Genomic DNA, 18948 nt, shown 5'->3' with positions numbered 1-18948 from the left:
GCAGTTTTTAGAGACGGACTGAATGTGGGGGTTGAACGAGAGGTCAGAGTCAAGGGTGACACCAAGACAGCGATCATGAGGAGACGAGGAGATGGCAACATTAACATTAAGGAAAACTGATGAGGGAATCTTAGCATTGTAGGGAGGGAAGATGAGAAGTTTTGATTTGGAGAGATTGAGTTTCAGGAAACATGCAGACATCCAGGTAGAGACAGACGCAAGGCAGTTAGTGACATGATCTAAGACAGAGGGAGAGAGATCAGGAGAGGATAGATAGATCTGGGTCTCATCAGCATACAGGTGGTATTGAAAGACAATAGTTTGCCTTGTGAGGAAGTGTAAAGAGAACTGAGCCTTGGGGGACCCCGACTGAGAAGGGGGGGAGGCGTTAATGGAGACGGAGACACTGAAGGTATGATCAGAGAGGTAGGAAGTGAACCAGGAGAGATCAGTGTCACGGAGACCAAGAGCATGAAGTTTGAAAGAGGTCCACAGTGTCGAAAGCAGCAGAAAGGTGCAGTAGGATTATCATGGAGTTGTGACCCTTGGATTTAGCAGTGAGTACGTCATTAGTAACTTTAGTAAGGGTGGTCTCGGTGTCGAGGGCGAAAACCAGATTGAAGAGGGTCAAGTAGGGAGCTGGAATCAAGAAACATAGTTAATATGTGTCATATAGTTTGATAGAATCCCCAATATTTATGCCGTACATAGGTGCTTTATGAATAGTATGCTCTGGGTATGCACTGAATTCTTGCTTTGCTTTATGTATTTATTGGTCTTTAATATTCTAGCAGCAACCCGGGAATCTGAATGTGTATGCTTTTTAGGTTGTGCTCTTCCCTTTTTGTATATGGTGTTCCTGGTTATATTTGTAGGTTTGGAGCAAACCTTATGGTTGAGCAGCCCCACCTGTGACACAGATGCCTCACTAATGGTTGCCAGAGAAGGCTTCAAATTGCATGAGAGTCTCATTGGGTAAAAATTGCAATGCAGTCCCACTGATTCAGCTCCTTGGTAAGCGATTTAGTCATGTAAAATTAGATAGGACTCTCCAAGCTTGGGGTACTTGGACATAGTGGCAGGCTAAGCAATATATGGCCATATAGTGTGACGGGACCCCCAATACTTATGCCTTAGATAGGTGTTTTTTGAATAGTATTCGCTGGGTATGCACTGAATTATTGCTTTGTTTTGTGTTATTACATGCCAGTCAGTTAATGTGATTGACTTACTGTAGTAGCTAATATGTGTATTTTATGTATCTCCTCTTCTTGCAGGGATTGTCTTTTTGTAAATATGAGTGCCCTTACATGTATAATAGTTTGGTGTAGGGGAGTGTGGTATGCAATAATTGACCTCAAGTATTAATATGGGGACATTTAGTAAAATCAAATTTCCTCTTAACAATCATTTTTAGATTAAATATATTTTATATTTAGTGTATTTATTAATTATTATTAATTTATTAATTATATAATTATTTATTATGGATATGCACATATATGCATGGATGTCCCCCATATTTACGCTAAGCTTGCTACAATGATGTATTTTATCGTATGGAACATAGATATGCTTTATGAGATAACTGGATGCAGATTATTGAGTGATTGTTTGGACTTGGGGTATATAAGGCACAACAGACCGGTAGCATGTATGCACCATGAAGAAGCCCTTTTGGGCAAAACATGCTGTGCATGTGTGCTGCCTAGGATCAGCAAGTGGAGGCAAAGTCTTTTTTGTATTCTAAAATCGGCAGGCCTGTGATTCTCTATTTCCAAAGCTGCTTAGTGAGTCCTGAGAGGAGTACTTATAACACCATCTTGTAAGCATTTGGATTTTAATATATTTTTATCTGTGATATTAAAAACACTGTTTTGATATTACATTGCCTGTCTACCTTGAGGTTCATCTGTATTCCAACTAGTACATCGTGGTTTAACTATCGGGCTCCCTTTAATCCTCCCCGTGCAAACTAATCTGAACAGAGTGTGAGATTCTGGCATGTTTACTAGAAATTTTAAATTATACAAATCACCCTATATAATGTTTTATCTCTATTCTTTTTGTGTACACTACTGACCAGGGCCGGCCCTACAATGGAGCCGAGTGGGGCAATTGCCCCAGGCGGCACTTTTGAAGGGGCGGCACTTTGCCTCCCCAAGCGCTTATTTTTTAAGCGGAGGAGAGAGAGGGGCGCCGAGTAGTTTTCACTTACCCGCTCGGCGCCCCTCTCTCTCTCCTCTGCGGCGAGTCTCCGTGCTCTGCCACGGTGCCGGCTTGTAATGCTGAGCGCCGGAAGCGACGTCAATTTACGGGGCTCAGCATTATAAGCCGGCACCGTGGCAGAGCAGGGAGACTCGCCGCAGGACTGTTTAAAGGTAAGTCCCCGGGGGGGGTTAGGGTAGATAATGGCGTCGGCGAAGTCGGCGTCGCTGGTGGGGGGCGGCATTTTAAACTTCGCCCCAGGCGGCATTAAGTCTTGGGCCGGCCCTGCTACTGACTAATATTTGAAGATTACAGAGGACCTTTCTTACAGCAACATAAGTATATATATTTTTATTGTGTATTCACTTTTTGGTGGTGTGTTATACCGTAATAATTTCTTATTCTCCCTATATTGTTTTCTTTTTACTTTTGTATTTACAGTGAATGGGGGTAGTCTCTGTTTAGGATTGTAGCATTCACATTTTAAAGCACATTTTGTCTTTTTTTCTGGCTCTGATTTCTATATTCATATTAGATTTGTGTTGTACTATGGTCTTGGATACAAAGAAAGTATATACAGTAATAGTTGTAAAGATTGTAAGCTTGCGAGCAGGTCTCTCTCCACCTAAAGTATCGGTTTGTCTTAGTCTGTCAATTCTAGTCTTGTCATTCTCCTTGAATATACTGTATGTATTGTAAGAAGTGTTGCGTAAATTGTTGGCGCTATACAAAATAAATTATATATATAAGTAAAAAAATATGCAACTCCTAATCTCTTTAAGCTAGAGAAAGTAGGAATAAATATGTTGCAATCAATAGTGAATCAATCCCGTCAAAGGAGCAGTTTACTGTCCCTGAAGAAAGAAAAGAAGAACCCATACTAAAGTACTCTGTAAAATGTAAGTCTTTAAAGTAACTCAAAAAATGTAGTCATGATTTTTTTTTAAAACTAGCATATGCTCTAAAGATTTTCTACTGTCTTGAAAAGGTTGAACTTAATGGACTATATAACGAAGGGTAAAACTGATGATAGAACCCTCTGTCAGTGTGGATCTAGGCAAGGTTCCAAGATAAGCAGAGCAAGGGGAAGCCAGCAGGAACAGACAGACCAATGAACAATTTTTTTACGCATATTTGGAGGTTTCTTGTTCATTTTCATTTGTTTAGTAAAGATTTGTATGAATACACACATTAGGCAAAATTTGTTCAAATGAAGGTTTGTGAGAATCTAAAAAAGTCTAATAAACATACATTAAGAACAACATAATGCCAGTTTGTATCATGTTTAAATAATATATGTTCAATGCATCATGCATTTATGTCTATATTCTTTGTGTCTATAGGATCATGTAATCTAAATTGTGATTTCTTGGATTCAGTATATTCAACAATGCCATATAGTACCATCCCCACTACCAGAATACACAATAATATCGATAGTTTTATATTGATGCTTAGAAACGAGCTGTATCCAAACGATAAAAAGTATCCCAAGGATTTCCATAGAAGGTAGTTAGCAAAAGCTGCCTCTCTGTTGTCATCAAAGAGTGTTCCGTAGAGAGCTGTACAAAAGTGAATAAATAAATTAATTAAACATTTAACTTTGTTGCAAAACACAGTTATGGTAGCTCATATTCTAGAAACATATAGAAGTGAATAAAACTTTATTTTTAAATGCTTACATCAGTTAATCTCAGTTTTTTGCCAGTTGTGAAAATACAAAAAGGCACTAAGCCCTCATTTCCATGTTTTAAGTTAGCAAACCACAGCAAGTTACTTTTATAGTACCAATGTATTTAAATAGTAAGAGTAAATAAAACGTTAACAGTAATCTGCATCCAAGGTCCATAATTATATATTTTGTATGTTCATTTTTTATGAAATAAGGAAGTTTCATGCTTGATTGACAGCCCATTAGCACTACATCAGTGTCCTTGAAGCAGCCCACCCAGAGGAGGCACCAAACTTACTATAACTGATTTCATTTCTCATTGTTCTGTATATGTATTAATTGTCTCTTGTCTGGTAACACATGGTATACCCTGCTAGTTTTATTAATAACGAAGAGGAACGTATATTTTTTTACAGATTGTTCCGGCATCTGTTTTCACACAGTGTCAATCAGATGCGAAATACCTACTCAGTCCTCCCCCTGCCCGTACCCTCCATCTGACTCTGCACCCTCTCATACACTGAACTCTTCATCCTCTTCAAGCATGCTACCATAACTTCTATCTTGAAAAAACCCTCCCTGGATTTGACTAATCTCCCTACTTCTTGCTTTCAAGCTTCTTGAATTGTCTAAACTCAACTAATTAAGTTTCTTGACTCCAAATCTTGACCCTCAATCTGCATTCCATTCTCAACATTCTACCGCCCTTAGTAAAGTTACTAATGACCTACTCATTCCTAAATCCCAGGGCCATTACACTACGCTAATCCTACTGGACCTTTCTGCTGCCTCTGACACTATGGACCATCCTTTTCTTCTTCAAAATCCTCATGGTCTTGGTCTCCATGACACTGCTTTCTCCTGGTTCACACCCTACCTTTCTGATCAAACCTTAAGCATCCCCCACTGCAGTAACACCCCCCACCTTAGTGTCACCCTTCATAGCAGTTCCCCTACTTACATCTCCTAACTCATCTCTAAATATATGGAAATTATGGAAATACACTCCTGCTCGCTCTCTTCCCTTATCCAATGATCTCCATTTGTCTTCTCTGATTTCTAGTTCTCATGAATGTTTGCAAGATTTCTCAAGGTCTCCACCTATCCTCTGGAGTGTCTTCCCCGAGACTATCCAGCTTTTCCCTTGTCTTTGGTCCTTCAAGAAATCTCCCAAAACGCACTACTTTAAGGAAACCTATGAACTTGAACGTGTATGAACTTGTGTCATACACCCTTAATCTCTAGATTGTAAGCCTGTTTGAGAAGGACCCTCCTTACCTGTTGTTTCTATAAATGTAATTGTTATGTTATAAACTACTTATCATGTCCTACTTATCATATCACAAGCTTCCATGTACCCACAGGACGGTTTGGGAGACACATGGCTCTAGACATGCTTTAGCACTGAGGTTGGCAGCCTGTTGATAGAATTGTGGAGAAGCTGGGTTGTTTTAGTAAGGTTACTAATACAAGAAATTGAACAAAAGAAGAGTAGAGGGTCTACGTCTGTATCAACATATCAGAAAATAAGTAGCAAGAACAAAGAGAAGTTATTATGTACTTGTGTATGTTGCAAGAGAGATTATGCAGCTTCAAGTATGGTTACATGTTGACTGTCAGAATGTTTATTGCTGTGTGTTTTAATGATGGAACTTGTAAGAGTGGTGGATTTAATTTTCTTTACTCCAAGAATGCCAATTATAATGCATATAATATGTTTGCCTACATAGGTGGTACTTGCCTTTAAATATTTACTGAGTTTGAAATCAACCAGTATCCCCAAATCGTTCTCAAGTGATGACTTCCCTCAGTCTTACCCAATTTAGCTGTAAACTAGCATGTGTTGTTACTAAGCAAATGCATAACTTAACATTTATCAGTGTTGAATCTTATCTACAAGTTTTCTGAACAGTCTCCCAATTCAACGGATTAAAATTAACCATGTCTAGGTTTTTAATACACAAGTTAAGCAAATAACCTACAAATAACCTGTGGTATCTATTCTGGGTCTAACATATTAAACACCTAGAATAAAGGTACACCAGGTAGAAATTCAGTCTGATAATTGGGTGAAGTGGGGTGACAATTGCCAATAAAATCTTGAAATAGTAAGTATTATATTGTCATTCACTGGTTCTGAGACTTTTCTTCACACACTCTTTTAGGTCTTTCTATAGCACCTTCTTACACCATATTGTCTGTACTTCAACAACTTTCAGTTTCTTTTGCAACCTCAGAAACTATCTCTTCTCCACATCCTCATGGACTTTTTCATCTTCTTCATCTTTTTCATCATGTATTAAAGCTGCAGTAATGCATTTACCATGCAATATTATGCTACATACTTACATGTGGCTCACTACCCTACACTACCTAATTAAATATGTTGTCTCCATCTTTGTCCCTTACAAGCTGTAATTGATAGTAGAAGGCGCCATGTAAATCAACCTACATGGTTATTCGAAAGATTTGTATCACTTTTCAGCAGGCCATACCAAGATTTAATCAATGCCTTCATATTTTTTTCAAATTTATGGTGTAGCATTTTCATTTTTAACTTGTTGATCACAATAAAACTTTCCACCAATTTAAATTGTTTGTGCATTCAAACACATGCACACATCTAAATTGTGTTGTGTTTTGAGAAGTTAAAAACAAGCTATCCAATGTACCCAGTACTTTGGCCCTGTGCCATCTGACTATAAGAAGCCATTATAGGAATTATCTTATGCTTTTCTAATTATACAAATATGCTATAAATTGATAATATACACGTTAAAGCTTAAAAATTACGTTTTTGATCTGAGAGCTCATTTGTTTTATTACCAGCGATACTAACCATTTACTAGTGTTTGCCACACAGCATCTCCAATGCCCCATAATCCAGAAAATACAAAGAACACGACTAGTTGGTCAGACAGAGGCTTCCACAAAAATAATGCTGTTATGCTGATAATGTTAATAACTGCAGCTAGAAGAAAGCACACAAATATAATTATGTATTATTATGGATAATAATATGATAACTATAAAATTGGTCAATTCATTTATGTTCTGCAAAGAAAAGGAGAAAAATATTTTTTCTTGATATCTGACAAGTTTATTGCCTCCTATTTGCATTTCACTGCACTTCTCATGATGACTAAGAAAGTTATAGAAGTTTGTATGTATGCAGCAAATTGTGATGGGGGTTGTCTGGCTAATACAACTGTGTTTAATCATACAGATTTTTAAAACTATGGTTTATCTTTTATATTTGTGGTATATATATATATATATATATATATGGTATATATATATATATATATATATATATATATATATATATATATAATCAGCTATCAAAAAGAGTAGTAGTGGGACTAGTTCTATAAGTCTATAAGTCAAAAGCATTTTGATTATGTACAGAAAAAAACTGTCTAAGAAGCTTACCTAAAAAAAAGAAAATAATCCGACTGGCGTATTGACAAAGCTTCCCAAAGAAGTAAGAACAAATTGAAGTTGTTGCGCCAAATATAATAATCACATAACCAACAAACTGTATTCCTAAAGAACAGGTAACATATGACTAAAAGGTGAAAGAAAAAATATTGTTAGTCTATTATCAAAATCAGTTTAATTTGCTGCAATTTTTGGGGGGGCTATAAAGCATTAACTGCCCTTTTACAACTTTATAACTAAATGGGAAAGAATCAGGGTGGGCCCTTTGTTTTTTTAAACATTTAATTTTTTTTTGTATTTGTATACATATATAATACAGATCTCATTTCCTGGCACAAAATGATAGATAAATTAGAGGAGGGCGGGAAATCAGCCTAAAAAGCAGTGTAAAAGTGTTTATTGAGGTACTTAGCACCATCATGTTCTACAAAGCTGTACAATGATTGTGCTGTAAACGTGTGCATGTATATTTTTTAATCTAATAAAAAAAAAACAATGCAATGACTACCTACGTCTTTGTATGACATTGTGGACTGCGTCATTGTATGGTATATGTAAATCCCTGACATCCTTTTAGAATTTTTATATTATGTTTTACAACAATTCTAATCTATAATCTACCAAAAATTCTGTAAATTATGCCATATATTAAGGTAACCAAGAACGTCACTCAGAATAATATACACGAAGGAATAAAATACAGCTAATATTGTTTGTACATAGCGAGGAAAACTAAAAGGGATGCTGTAGAACTCACATTACACTCACCTGTGTATAATCACTCAAAATAAACCCTTGTTCAATTCCTGAGTACATAGTCAAAGGAATTAAAAGCCATTGACGTTTATCCTGGAGATGTTTTAATGTTACCAGGAAATGGGTAAAAATGTTTCGAGGGGGCTCACTTTTGTCCATTTTATGTTGAAGATCAATTGGATCCAGAAAACAAGCAACCAACAAAACTGCTAGAGTACCACATCCTTTCAAAGAAAGCATGGAGATATAGTTACTGGACAAAGGTTAGTGGACAGTATTTTTAATTATAAAATACGGATCAGATTCATCGAAACACTTAGAAGATTGCATAATATTACTTTAAAACCTAAGGTTTTATAAGAATAGATATACTAAAAGGTATACAAAACCAGAAGAATATAATTTTAGAAAAGTGATTTAACCACGTTAAAGCTTTGCAACTCTGGTAACAAGAACGTAACATTATTATGGATCTGCTTTTTTGTGAAAAAATACAGATAATTGTAAAGGGGTTAGTGTTTTTCTCTGTTATGCCTGCATATTCAACTGAAAACGTAAAGTAAGTAAAGCATTTTCTTTACCTGTATATATACCTAAAATTACGTACATTAAGAAATGCTGTGATTTTGTTGCCATTGGTTCCGAACTGCTCGTGTTCCCAGTCTTAATTAGGATGGCAAGAAAATCACTTGATCCACAGTTTGTGTTGTTCAAATACTTCAATGGCTCTAAAAAATAGAAATATGGTTTATTTATAGGGGCTGGCCATAAAAACATAGCTAATATAGGAGAAAACCTAGTGGATGCTACTACTACCATGGGTGGTAGCACTGGTGTTACAGCTTTTCCATTACAGAGTAGTGTATTGTAGCCTAGGTCGTTTTAGCCTAGGATAGCATAATGGGAGCAGATTGTCACAATGGGCAAACCATGACTTGGCCATCCCTCTTGTACCTGGCCAAGTTACTATGGAGATCTGCTCCATGGTTTTACTAACATCATAGTCTTATATGGTGGCCTTGGATTAGACCTGAGACAGCATTCAGCATAAAATACACCAGTGTTGTTACCATTTACTTATTTTATATTAGAGCAGGTCTATGAACCAATCCCTAGAAGATCCACTTAAGGCAGTGGATAAATCAGAATTTAAGGCATACAATTAAAGCTTGCATTATTAGTCTAAGTCATTAAAGTATGTGTGACTTTCTTTAAGAAAGTACACTAAAGTTTGAAATTACAAAACTAAAGAAATTAATTGCAATAATTTGTCTTAACTGTGAAAGCCCTTCAGTTAAAGGGTATTCCATAAAGAAACAGCACTTACCGTTTTCAGCAAAATTCAGTATTAACGAAGATATAAGATTTCCCCAAATTCTTGATGACTGAAATATGAGGAAAAATATTCCAAAATACTGGTTTATAACATGCATCTTTACTTTTCCCATTTTCTCTGCATACTGTTTTGCACTAAGAGTGAGGTAGGTGCATTTTGCTGTCCAGAATGGACTGCCACCTAAGCCGACCATGACAGACGTTGGAATCAGAGTGTACCTGGGAAATAATTATTTATATTTAGGACATGTTGCAATAATTAGAACAAGATGATTATTTTGCAAGGGTGTTATTATAATTCATATATTTCCATTTCCTGTCAGTTCTAATTTTGTCCCCAGATCAGAAAGTGCTAGCCCTCCCCTAACTTCCTGACCTCATTCTTTAGGTACATTTTTTCAAACTGTATCCTTTTATCTTCACTGACTAGAGCTCAATGACCAATGGGACACTGCCTTCTATAAAAGTGTCTCAACAACATTTGATCAGAGTTACTATTCTATAAATACTGAACAATGTTACATTACCATTTTGGATAGAAGTTTGCCAATGTACAGATGATGTAAAAACACATAGCGATTACAATTGTCAATTTACATCCAAGCTTCTGTATAGCAAATGGAGTAATGAAAACAGAAGAAAAGATCTGGCTTCCATATATAACACTTAGAGAAATGGCTCCCATGCCTTCATATGGATTTAGACTACTCTGTGAAAATAAAATCAACATTAAACATCATTAACATTACAATTAACTCAACCCTCAGCTAAATAAGTTATTTTTAATCCTTAACTGGAATGAAAGAATTTAAATAAAATTGGAGTTTTTCAATTGCGGACACAGCAAACAAATATGAGTCAAGAAGGCTGTGAAAATATGTCTTTATTGTTGAACTTTTTGATATTTTCTTCAAACAATATACAAACATACTCTGCTCTCATGGATATTAAACAAAATATTTCCAAAAATAAATATATGAGCCACATTTATTGGCATCCCTATGAATTCATATGAGAAAAATATAGTTGAAGTATATCCCCAGTGGTATATTACATTTTTTAGTATGCCTGGGTGACTAGGAACAGGAAATTGTTCAACTGTGACTTTCTGTTTTCACAGGGATATAAATATTAGGTAACACATAGGGCAAATTCCCTTAGTTATGCATCACAATGTGTAATAGGAATATAGCAGTGATGTTTGGGGAAAGGTTGTTGAACTTCGCAAAATGGGATTTCCATTTCCACCATCAGGGGAATAATTAAGAAGATCCAGTCAACTGGAAATGTTATGAATCAATCTGGAAGAGGATGTGTATCTATATTGCCTCAACGCACTGTGAAGAGGATGCTTAGAGTGGCCAAAAAATCTCCAAGGATAACAGCTGGAGGATTGCAGAAGTTTGGGGTCAGAAAGTCTCCAAAACTACAATCTGATGTCATTGACATCATCACAAGAAAAAAGCTTCTACTTTCATAACAAAACAAATTCAACCATCCTTTAGTTTGCCAGACGCTACTAAAACTTTAAATTGGATTGGATTCTATGGGCAGATGAAACCAAAATAGAGATTTTTGGCAAAAACAAACAAACAACTGAGGTGGGTTTAGAGCACAAAAAGAGGAAGCTATATGGAAAAATACCTCATTCCCACGGTTAACTATAGTAGTGGCTCTTTAATGTTTTGGGGCTGTTTTTCTGCAAGAGGACCTGGACATTTTGTTAGGATACATGGCACCATGGACTTATGGACATATATTGATTTCATACCTCAAAATCCACAACCAAATGGTTTAATAACAACAAATCAAGGTCCTACCATGGCCATTCCAGTCCCCTGACTTGAACCCATAGAAAACATGTGGGGTGAACTGAAGAGGAGAGTCCACCAGTGTTGATATCAAAATTTAAAGGATTTGGAGAGATTCTGTATGAAGGAATGGTCTCAAATCCAAGTATTCGTCAACCTCATTAGGCATTATAGGAATAGACCCAGAGCAGTTATGTTGGCAAAGGGAGGTTGGAACTATTGACTAAAAGGGTGCTAATAATTGTGCCACACAAATACTTTAGTGCACACATAAAAATACATTTTTAAACCTGTGTTGTGTTTGCAATTGCTATATTTGTATTTTTGTGTATTTCTTTGAAGAAATTTTCAAAGGGACAATTTTTCACAGAATTCTTTGCTCATATTTACCAAAGGTGCCAATATTAATGGAGGACACTGTATATAGTATGTCTTCACCACTTTAAATGCCTGGGTACAGCCAAAAATAAACAGTTATTGTATTAATGTATAGTATGTATAGTAGTTCAATTAGTAACTTACCTGCAAAGTTTGGAGGCCACCAAAAGCAATGAATATAAGTAAAAATCCAAAAGCAATTACAAATATATTCTTCAGGTGACTTATTTCCATGTTTCTATAAAAATCACAAAGGTAGAACTCTTGTGTAGGATTACCTCTCTGATGTTATACCATAGAAAAAAAATCAGAAACTGTATAGAGCAGATTTGCATTGTGATCAAAATGTAATATAAAGAGCACAAAAAATATTTTATTTAAACATGACATTATTTATACTATTAATACTAGTGAACAAGTACCCTCTTATCAGTTAAAATGACAGCCAATGTTTAATATTAATACCCAGGCCCCATCACAATTCTAAATTCTATATCAACTTTTCTAAATGTGATCTTTGCTATAAATTGAATTAAAAGGTGCTGTTCTGCTCAGACAACACATTATTTTTAGCACACATATACATTTTTCCATTTCAAAGTAATTAGTATACTAAGTTATTAAACTTTATCAGATCCGCCACTTTATTCTTTCTTTTGAAGAAAAGAGGAGATCCTTATCTCTTAAATTTCTTTAATATAATATTGAGGGTCCCCTTTAAATGTATGGACTCAATTGCAATACAAAACAAAGAAATAGGCTTACCTAAGGTTAGTTGTTCTTATCGGTAAATTATTTCCTTGTTTCAGAAGAAGAAAAAACATCCAACATGAGATGTTTCCTAACAGATTTTAACTGTGTGAAATAAAGTTCATCATTGTCCACATAGCCTCTGGAAATATTCTGTCTACTAATGCCTTGTTTCCTTCCCAGGATATATAGAGTTATGACACATAGGGATAAAAGTGTTAAAGGGTTGTTTCTTATTGTAAATATAGAACATACTGTACAGCCATAGAGTGCAATAGATATATCAGAAAATTACGTAACCCAAGTTAGTTTTAAATTTCATTTAATGCAGAAATGTGAAGACTGAAATCTAAACACATCCCCACACAGAATAAAATAAGGAAAATACTAAGTGTAAATAGAATTGACAGTATTATTTGATTGTAATTTGTTTTTAAATCATCATTATTATTCTGTTTTTCTTGCATAAAAGAATTGTCCTGTCTACGCTTCTGTTCTGATACATGTAAATTGTGTTGTAATTAATTAACTAGGTCTTTTATTCTTTAGGTACCTGGGTGAACATCAGTTTGACTACTTCAGGTGCTAATTAGCCCATCTAGGGACTGTCACCATGCACTGTGGGATTTTTTAGGTTGATTTTTTAGGTTGAAAGTGAACAGAAGAGCTTGCAGGAGGGTTAAGGTTCTAAAACCTTGACTTCCCTATAGAGATACAAGGTCCAAAGCCTTTGAGTCTTTGTTGCAGAAAGAGTTTAGCTAACGTTGCGTTATCATTATAAATAGACTGTGTAAGTATCACAGGGCAATGTAAATAATATGTTGTGGCTAAAGGTAAATCAAACAATAAATACATAATACATATGGCATTAATAAAATTTGTGAGCAAGATTGCATGGGTCCTGGTTTGTCCATGGGACAGAGAAGCATCTCTGCATGTCTCTTTCTGCACAAATCTGCATTATTCTACCTTTTCTGAGGAGTTGCACCAGGAGCCAAGATGTACTGCAAGAGAACCAGTGAGACAGGAACATAGCAGGATCACATAACACAAGATTATCACCCAGTGTTTAAATGTGAGGCTGCTCACAGCTGGAGGAAAGCTATGGCTGAGGTAAGGGGGAGTGAGTAGGCATTAATGTGTATGTCTGAGGATGGCTATGTATGTGTGAGCATGGATGCGTATGTGTAAGTGTGTGAGAGGCAGTAGGTGTGTGTGTAATTTTGTGCAAATGTGAGTGTGTGTAAAAAAGACATTGGGAGAAGCAGACAAAAAACTGAAGAAAAAGAAAAGAACAAGAAGAGGCAGGAGAAGAAGACAGAGACCTGGAATCAGTCAGAGGAGAAGGTAGAAATACATGAGAGTGTTTATTAAATGCAAATTTACAGAATGTTGTCAAATTTAGCAATTCATACAAAGCCACAAAATCAAGGCCAGACTCCCTACAAAGCAGGAAAAAAACTAAGCAAGAAGCTTTTTTTGGCCCATACTTTCATGCATGGGTAGTATCAATGTACTCAGGAGATGTTGCTGAACACATATTGGGGTGTTGTTTGGCAGTGACATATACCGGGAGCAGTAAATTTATACCTGAAATAAAATGTGTGTAAAAAAATAAATAAAAGTACTACCATAAAGTTTGACAAAGGCTGGTGGTAGAATTGGTGCATGGAAAGAGTTAAAATACTAGCCTTTAAAATACCCTGGGGTGTCTAGTTTTCAAACATATATGGTTTGATGGGGTAAATTGAAGTGGCCGGCTTCAAATATGTCCCAAATAGGATATGGAGGCAGTATGACTATATTTGAAAAAAAATAATTTTTAAGTAGCAATATGCTACTTGTACTTACTACCCAGGCATGTCCAAAGTCAGGCCCGGACTGATAAGGCCCCACAGATAAGTTGCCCAAATATAGATCTTATGCCCCCCCCAGCGAGTCCCCGAGCGCCGCTTAGGTCTCCTGGGATCTCTCGCCGCGGGACTTGACGTCATCAGCCGGCGCAGGGAGAAGGAAAGCCCAAATCTCGCGAGATCTCGGATGTCGTGAGATTTGGGCTTTCCTTCTCCCTGCGCCTCCACACACAGCCCCAAGGGCGACCATTAAGGGCTATTGAAGAAGAATAAAAAATCTGCCAACCAAACACCTTGACAAGGAGCAGTAACTGCACAGACAACACACTGACAGGCAGACAGGACTGTGCACTCAGGATACATGTATAAAGCAGACAAGGGAGCATATAGGAATCTGTGGTAGCAAGCTGTCATACCCTTCATTAACCCCTGACTGTCTGTGACTGTGCTATAATTCCATTATCTGATTACCTAGTCTATGTGCTGCAATCCAGATCTCAGTTTCACCCTTCACATTAGTGCAGGCAAGTTTTTTTTTCAATTGAGATACATTGTAAAATCTCAGTTAATGTCAGTTGGTCTAAATCAGTTATAAATATATTTGAACACATGTATACTTGGTGTTATGTTCCTGTTCACATTTTTTTAGCTTAAAAGTTAACAGACAACCTTTATTACTTTGTGTAATGTACTTTACAATGTTCCTGACATATTTCAGCCTCCTGGTTTTTTTATATTAAAGGCAGAGTGATTTAACACCTGTTTAGATTTGTCATCCAAGTCACAAAATGAAAAGTATGCCGTTTTCAATAAACTGCATAAAATAGTTAATTTGCATTTAATTTTAATGGTTCAAAGAATGTCAGGCAAAATAGTCGGCCCTCGCACATGTTCACTTCATCAAATCTGGCACTCTTCAAAAAAAGTTTGGACATGCCTGCCTTATAACGTGCAAAAAAAAAACCATAAAAACATTGGGTTTTATAAACTCGGGACAAATATTACAATCTATTTAGCAGTTTTTTTCATTCGTTTCTGCAGATGAATAAAAGAATTTTCAAATAAAAGTGAGAAAAAGTCATTTTTTAAAAAAATAAATCACCATTTTATATTTTTTATAGTAAAATAGATGATATGATAAAAATAATGGAATCTAAAGAAAGCCCTGCTTGTCCTGAAAAACAATATATAATGTGTGTGGGTGCACTAAATGAGAAAACAGCAACACTGCAAAAATGTTAAAACAGTCCCAAAGTGTACTAAAAGTAAAAGACAGTCTTGTCATTAAGGGGTTAATCATGATATAATATAATAGATGTGGGCTTAATTTTGGTGGGTATGGTTTTGCTGGGGGGAGGGTAGCATTTTGTCCTCAGACCCAGGTAGCACAATGTCTTGGGCCTGCCCTGTGGGCAAGATATTAACAAGGTCGGTTAAAGAATGGGATTTTGTGGATGAGGTGGAATATAAGAAATGTAGAGTTATTGAATAGGTGTACCTGCTCCGTTCTCGTTACAAAAAAAAGTTATTTAGTGTATAGTTTAGAGGGACATTTAGTCCAATGATACATGGAGATTTAGGTTAATTGAGGTGAGGTAATAGTACACTGTGTGCAGTTTCCTAAATCCCTGCTACAAAGCATAGAACAACCCAGTTCTCATATGACAGAAATAAATCCGTGTAAATGCATGCACTGCATACGGAAACCCTGCATAAAATGTATTACTCATATTATTTTAATAACGTGGCAGAAGCAAGTATTTGATCTTATAAGTTCGTTTGCACACATAAATCGGACTACCTGGGCCCCCCCCAGGAGGCTAGTTGGAAGATCTTAGTGTGATATCTGCTTAAAGTACGCTGTGAGTGTTTTAATATGCAATATTAAAAGAAAATAAGAACTTATCTTAGGGAGAAGCTAAAGCTACAGATCTGCAGCTCGCCTCTTCCTCTATGATCTGACGATTCTAGCCACTAATTGGCTACTTGAAGCAGATGTGTCTCATCAAACCATCCCCTAACATCGTTTGCCGAGCTAGCACTGGGGAAAATTGACAATAAGTATAAGTATATTTGCCAGGAAATGTGCTCAGCGAGCAATGGCAAATGCATATGGGAGGATTCTTCAGAATCCCACCATGAATTTGCAAAAAGGGAAGTCATGAAAATATAAAAGTACATTTTAGTTATCAAATGCATAAAAGTTTGGGTAGAAGGCACTTTTCTCCTGGGATTTCCCACTATACAACATGGCAAGCAAACTAAGAGACTGCTTATTTAATACATACACAATGCTATGTTAATGATATTGAACCTTGGGGCAATTATGCCAAGTTTTAAGTTGCCAATAATATGTAACCCTAATAGTATCATCTGCAAAATGCATACTTAAGCCATGTCTTTAGTTACCCTTTCAAAGATACATTAACACAAAATGTAAATTCAACACTGAGTTCTTAAGGAATTGTTTAATATTCACTATAAATAATAATTTAAAATGCAATGTACATCAATATACAAAGTATATACATTAATACATAAAATAACAGCAGTTTGGTAAAACAAGTCTATTTTTTTTAATTGACAAATTTATTTGTTTAAATCTACTTTCCTTTAAAGGGTACTTAGAAAAATATAATTAATACTACATTCACCTGTAACATTAATATCACTTTAACTCAATATCGTTATTAAGTTTATTAATTTTGCACTCAGCCTGGAACACATTTTTGAATTAATATATGAAAAATATTTGGATTCATAATTCATGGTTTGTTTCCTAGGATTGCATCTTATTCTTAAGTGTTTACTATGTTTTTTAGTACAGTGTATTTTTGACATTATTTGCAATATTGCATTTAATACATTAATAAAATACGGTTCAAACTACATTTCTCTGTGTGCTTTAGAAATAAAATGAACATTTACTATATGTAGTAACATTTAGATTGATAGGTGTAATTATTATTAATAATTAGTAGACTTGCGCATTCAGTATTTGTGATTTGTCTGAATTGCAAATTGACAGCATTTTGGTAAATTCGGCGATTCGTGCAAAGCCCCAAAAACGAGGCCAGACCCCCTACGAATTGGACAAAAACAAAGCAAAAAGCTCAGAATGTTTGCCCGAAATTCATGGGCCCTTTCACTCACACTCATTTTCTCATACTCATTTTAGTTCACACTCTCTAAATGTTTCTCTTCTTCCGCTTCTGCTAACCACTTCCCCTTCTGCATTTTCTGCTCTCTGCATCTTCTCTCTCTTATCTTTGTCTGTATCTCTGCAGACATAACCCGACGGAAACTTCCACCAAAAAATATTGCCCTCAGTTCGAGTTAGGGCAAAATGACAACACTTTCAGTGATTTCCTCTTCCCCCCAATTGGACGACCGAGAAGAGAAGGTCACCGCAAGCACCACTATTTCTGTGGATGTTCTGCCCAGTAATGTCCAGGGACATGGGGACAAATATAGCAGAGAGAAGATGCAGAGAGCAGAAGTGGTCAGCAGAGGAGGAAGTGGTCAGTGGAGAAGGTAGGGAAACATTTAGAGTGAATGTGAGAATGAACAAGAATGAGAGTGTGAAAGCGTGAGAGTGATTGTGAGCACCGGGCCAACATATTGAATTCCCAAAATAAAAATCCCTATGGCCGAACGGGTAGGGGACGAAATTCGTTGACCAAAAACAAATGTGCCAGAAACATACAGAAAAATGTGTCTGAATCGCTTTTGGCCCATTTGCACATGTCTAATAATTAGTATTAGCACATGACACTTAATGAACAGACACTGCATGTTACATAATTTTTATATACAAAATAGGAAGAAAATATACATTCTCTTCGGTATACAAGAAGCCTAAAAATATGGTATAAGTAATTGGCAAGTGACAACCGTACACAATATAAGTTACTAGACAACAAACTTCTTATATAATTAGAACACCATAAACATTATTTGCATATACCACTCCTGTAGCATAAAAAAAAAAATCACACTGTATATGTCATGGATCAATTAAAAACTAAACAGCATATACTGCATATACAGTATGTATAGTGACCAGACCACACACCATTTTTTTGGCCAAGGTGATTGTTTACCACACAGTCTTCAATGTGCATACAGTTTGTGGGCCCTGTATTCATGTATGTATTTTATCATGAAACACCCAATTTTGAAATGGCTTATGGTTGAAATTCTGAGTTTAGTGAAGAGATAGCCCACACTTAACTGATAAATGTAAATCCATATGTGTGAAAACCATACCTTGGACCATTTCTGTCAATGTTGAACATATTTGTAAAGGTAAGACTCAAAGCATTAGAAACAATATTTTCTTATGATTCATGTTGCACACCAAATGCTATTGATATATTTGGATCTTCTCTGGTAACATCAGTATAGTCTTTATCACAAGCTGGTGAATAAATACCCAGGAACATCAATGTATTGGTATCCTTCCATTCTCTATACTTTACCGCCGTTAATTCACCACCTTCCAGGAGCTGGTTGATTAAAGCCAAATCGTGTTCTTTGCACTTGTTAAGAAACAAAAAAAATGTCAGCCTCATTCTGAGGTAGCAAAAGGGACACTATAACATTATTTTAATTCTAATTTTAAGAGGGAGTATTCAAAGCAATTCCAGTGTGTAATTTAATCTTTATTGCCCAATAGGAGGAATATTTCCCAAGTATATGATGCATACTTGATACTTATCACACCTATAATAAAACAGGTACA

The 18948-nt window shown here is 36.0% G+C and overlaps 2 protein-coding genes across 2 annotated transcripts in view; both read right to left on the bottom strand.

Annotated features, from left to right (window-relative positions):
* Window positions 1-3410: 3410 nt before the first annotated feature.
* Window positions 3411-11835, bottom strand: LOC128483959 (protein unc-93 homolog A-like). Its single transcript, XM_053460280.1, has 8 exons — window positions 11746-11835; window positions 9940-10121; window positions 9405-9631; window positions 8659-8805; window positions 8090-8301; window positions 7313-7448; window positions 6720-6851; window positions 3411-3770 (listed from the first exon to the last, which is right to left on the bottom strand). The coding sequence occupies exons 1-8, from the start codon at window positions 11833-11835 to the stop codon at window positions 3517-3519; spliced, it is 1380 nt and encodes a 459-aa protein (XP_053316255.1). The 3' UTR covers window positions 3411-3516.
* A 6709-nt stretch (window positions 11836-18544) lies between these two features.
* The window catches only part of IPCEF1 (interaction protein for cytohesin exchange factors 1), a 39700-nt gene continuing 39296 nt past the window's right edge, over window positions 18545-18948 (bottom strand). The window contains exon 11 of the mRNA XM_053460237.1: window positions 18545-18745. Within this exon, the coding sequence (XP_053316212.1) occupies window positions 18545-18745 (201 nt within the window). The remainder of the gene's footprint in view (window positions 18746-18948) is intronic.

The sequence above is a fragment of the Spea bombifrons genome, chromosome 3 (genome assembly GCF_027358695.1).
Source record: "Spea bombifrons isolate aSpeBom1 chromosome 3, aSpeBom1.2.pri, whole genome shotgun sequence".
In the NCBI taxonomy this organism is placed as follows: domain Eukaryota; kingdom Metazoa; phylum Chordata; class Amphibia; order Anura; family Pelobatidae; genus Spea; species Spea bombifrons.
The sequence above is the reverse complement of the archived record's forward strand: the minus strand, read 5'-3'. Positions and strand labels throughout refer to the sequence as shown.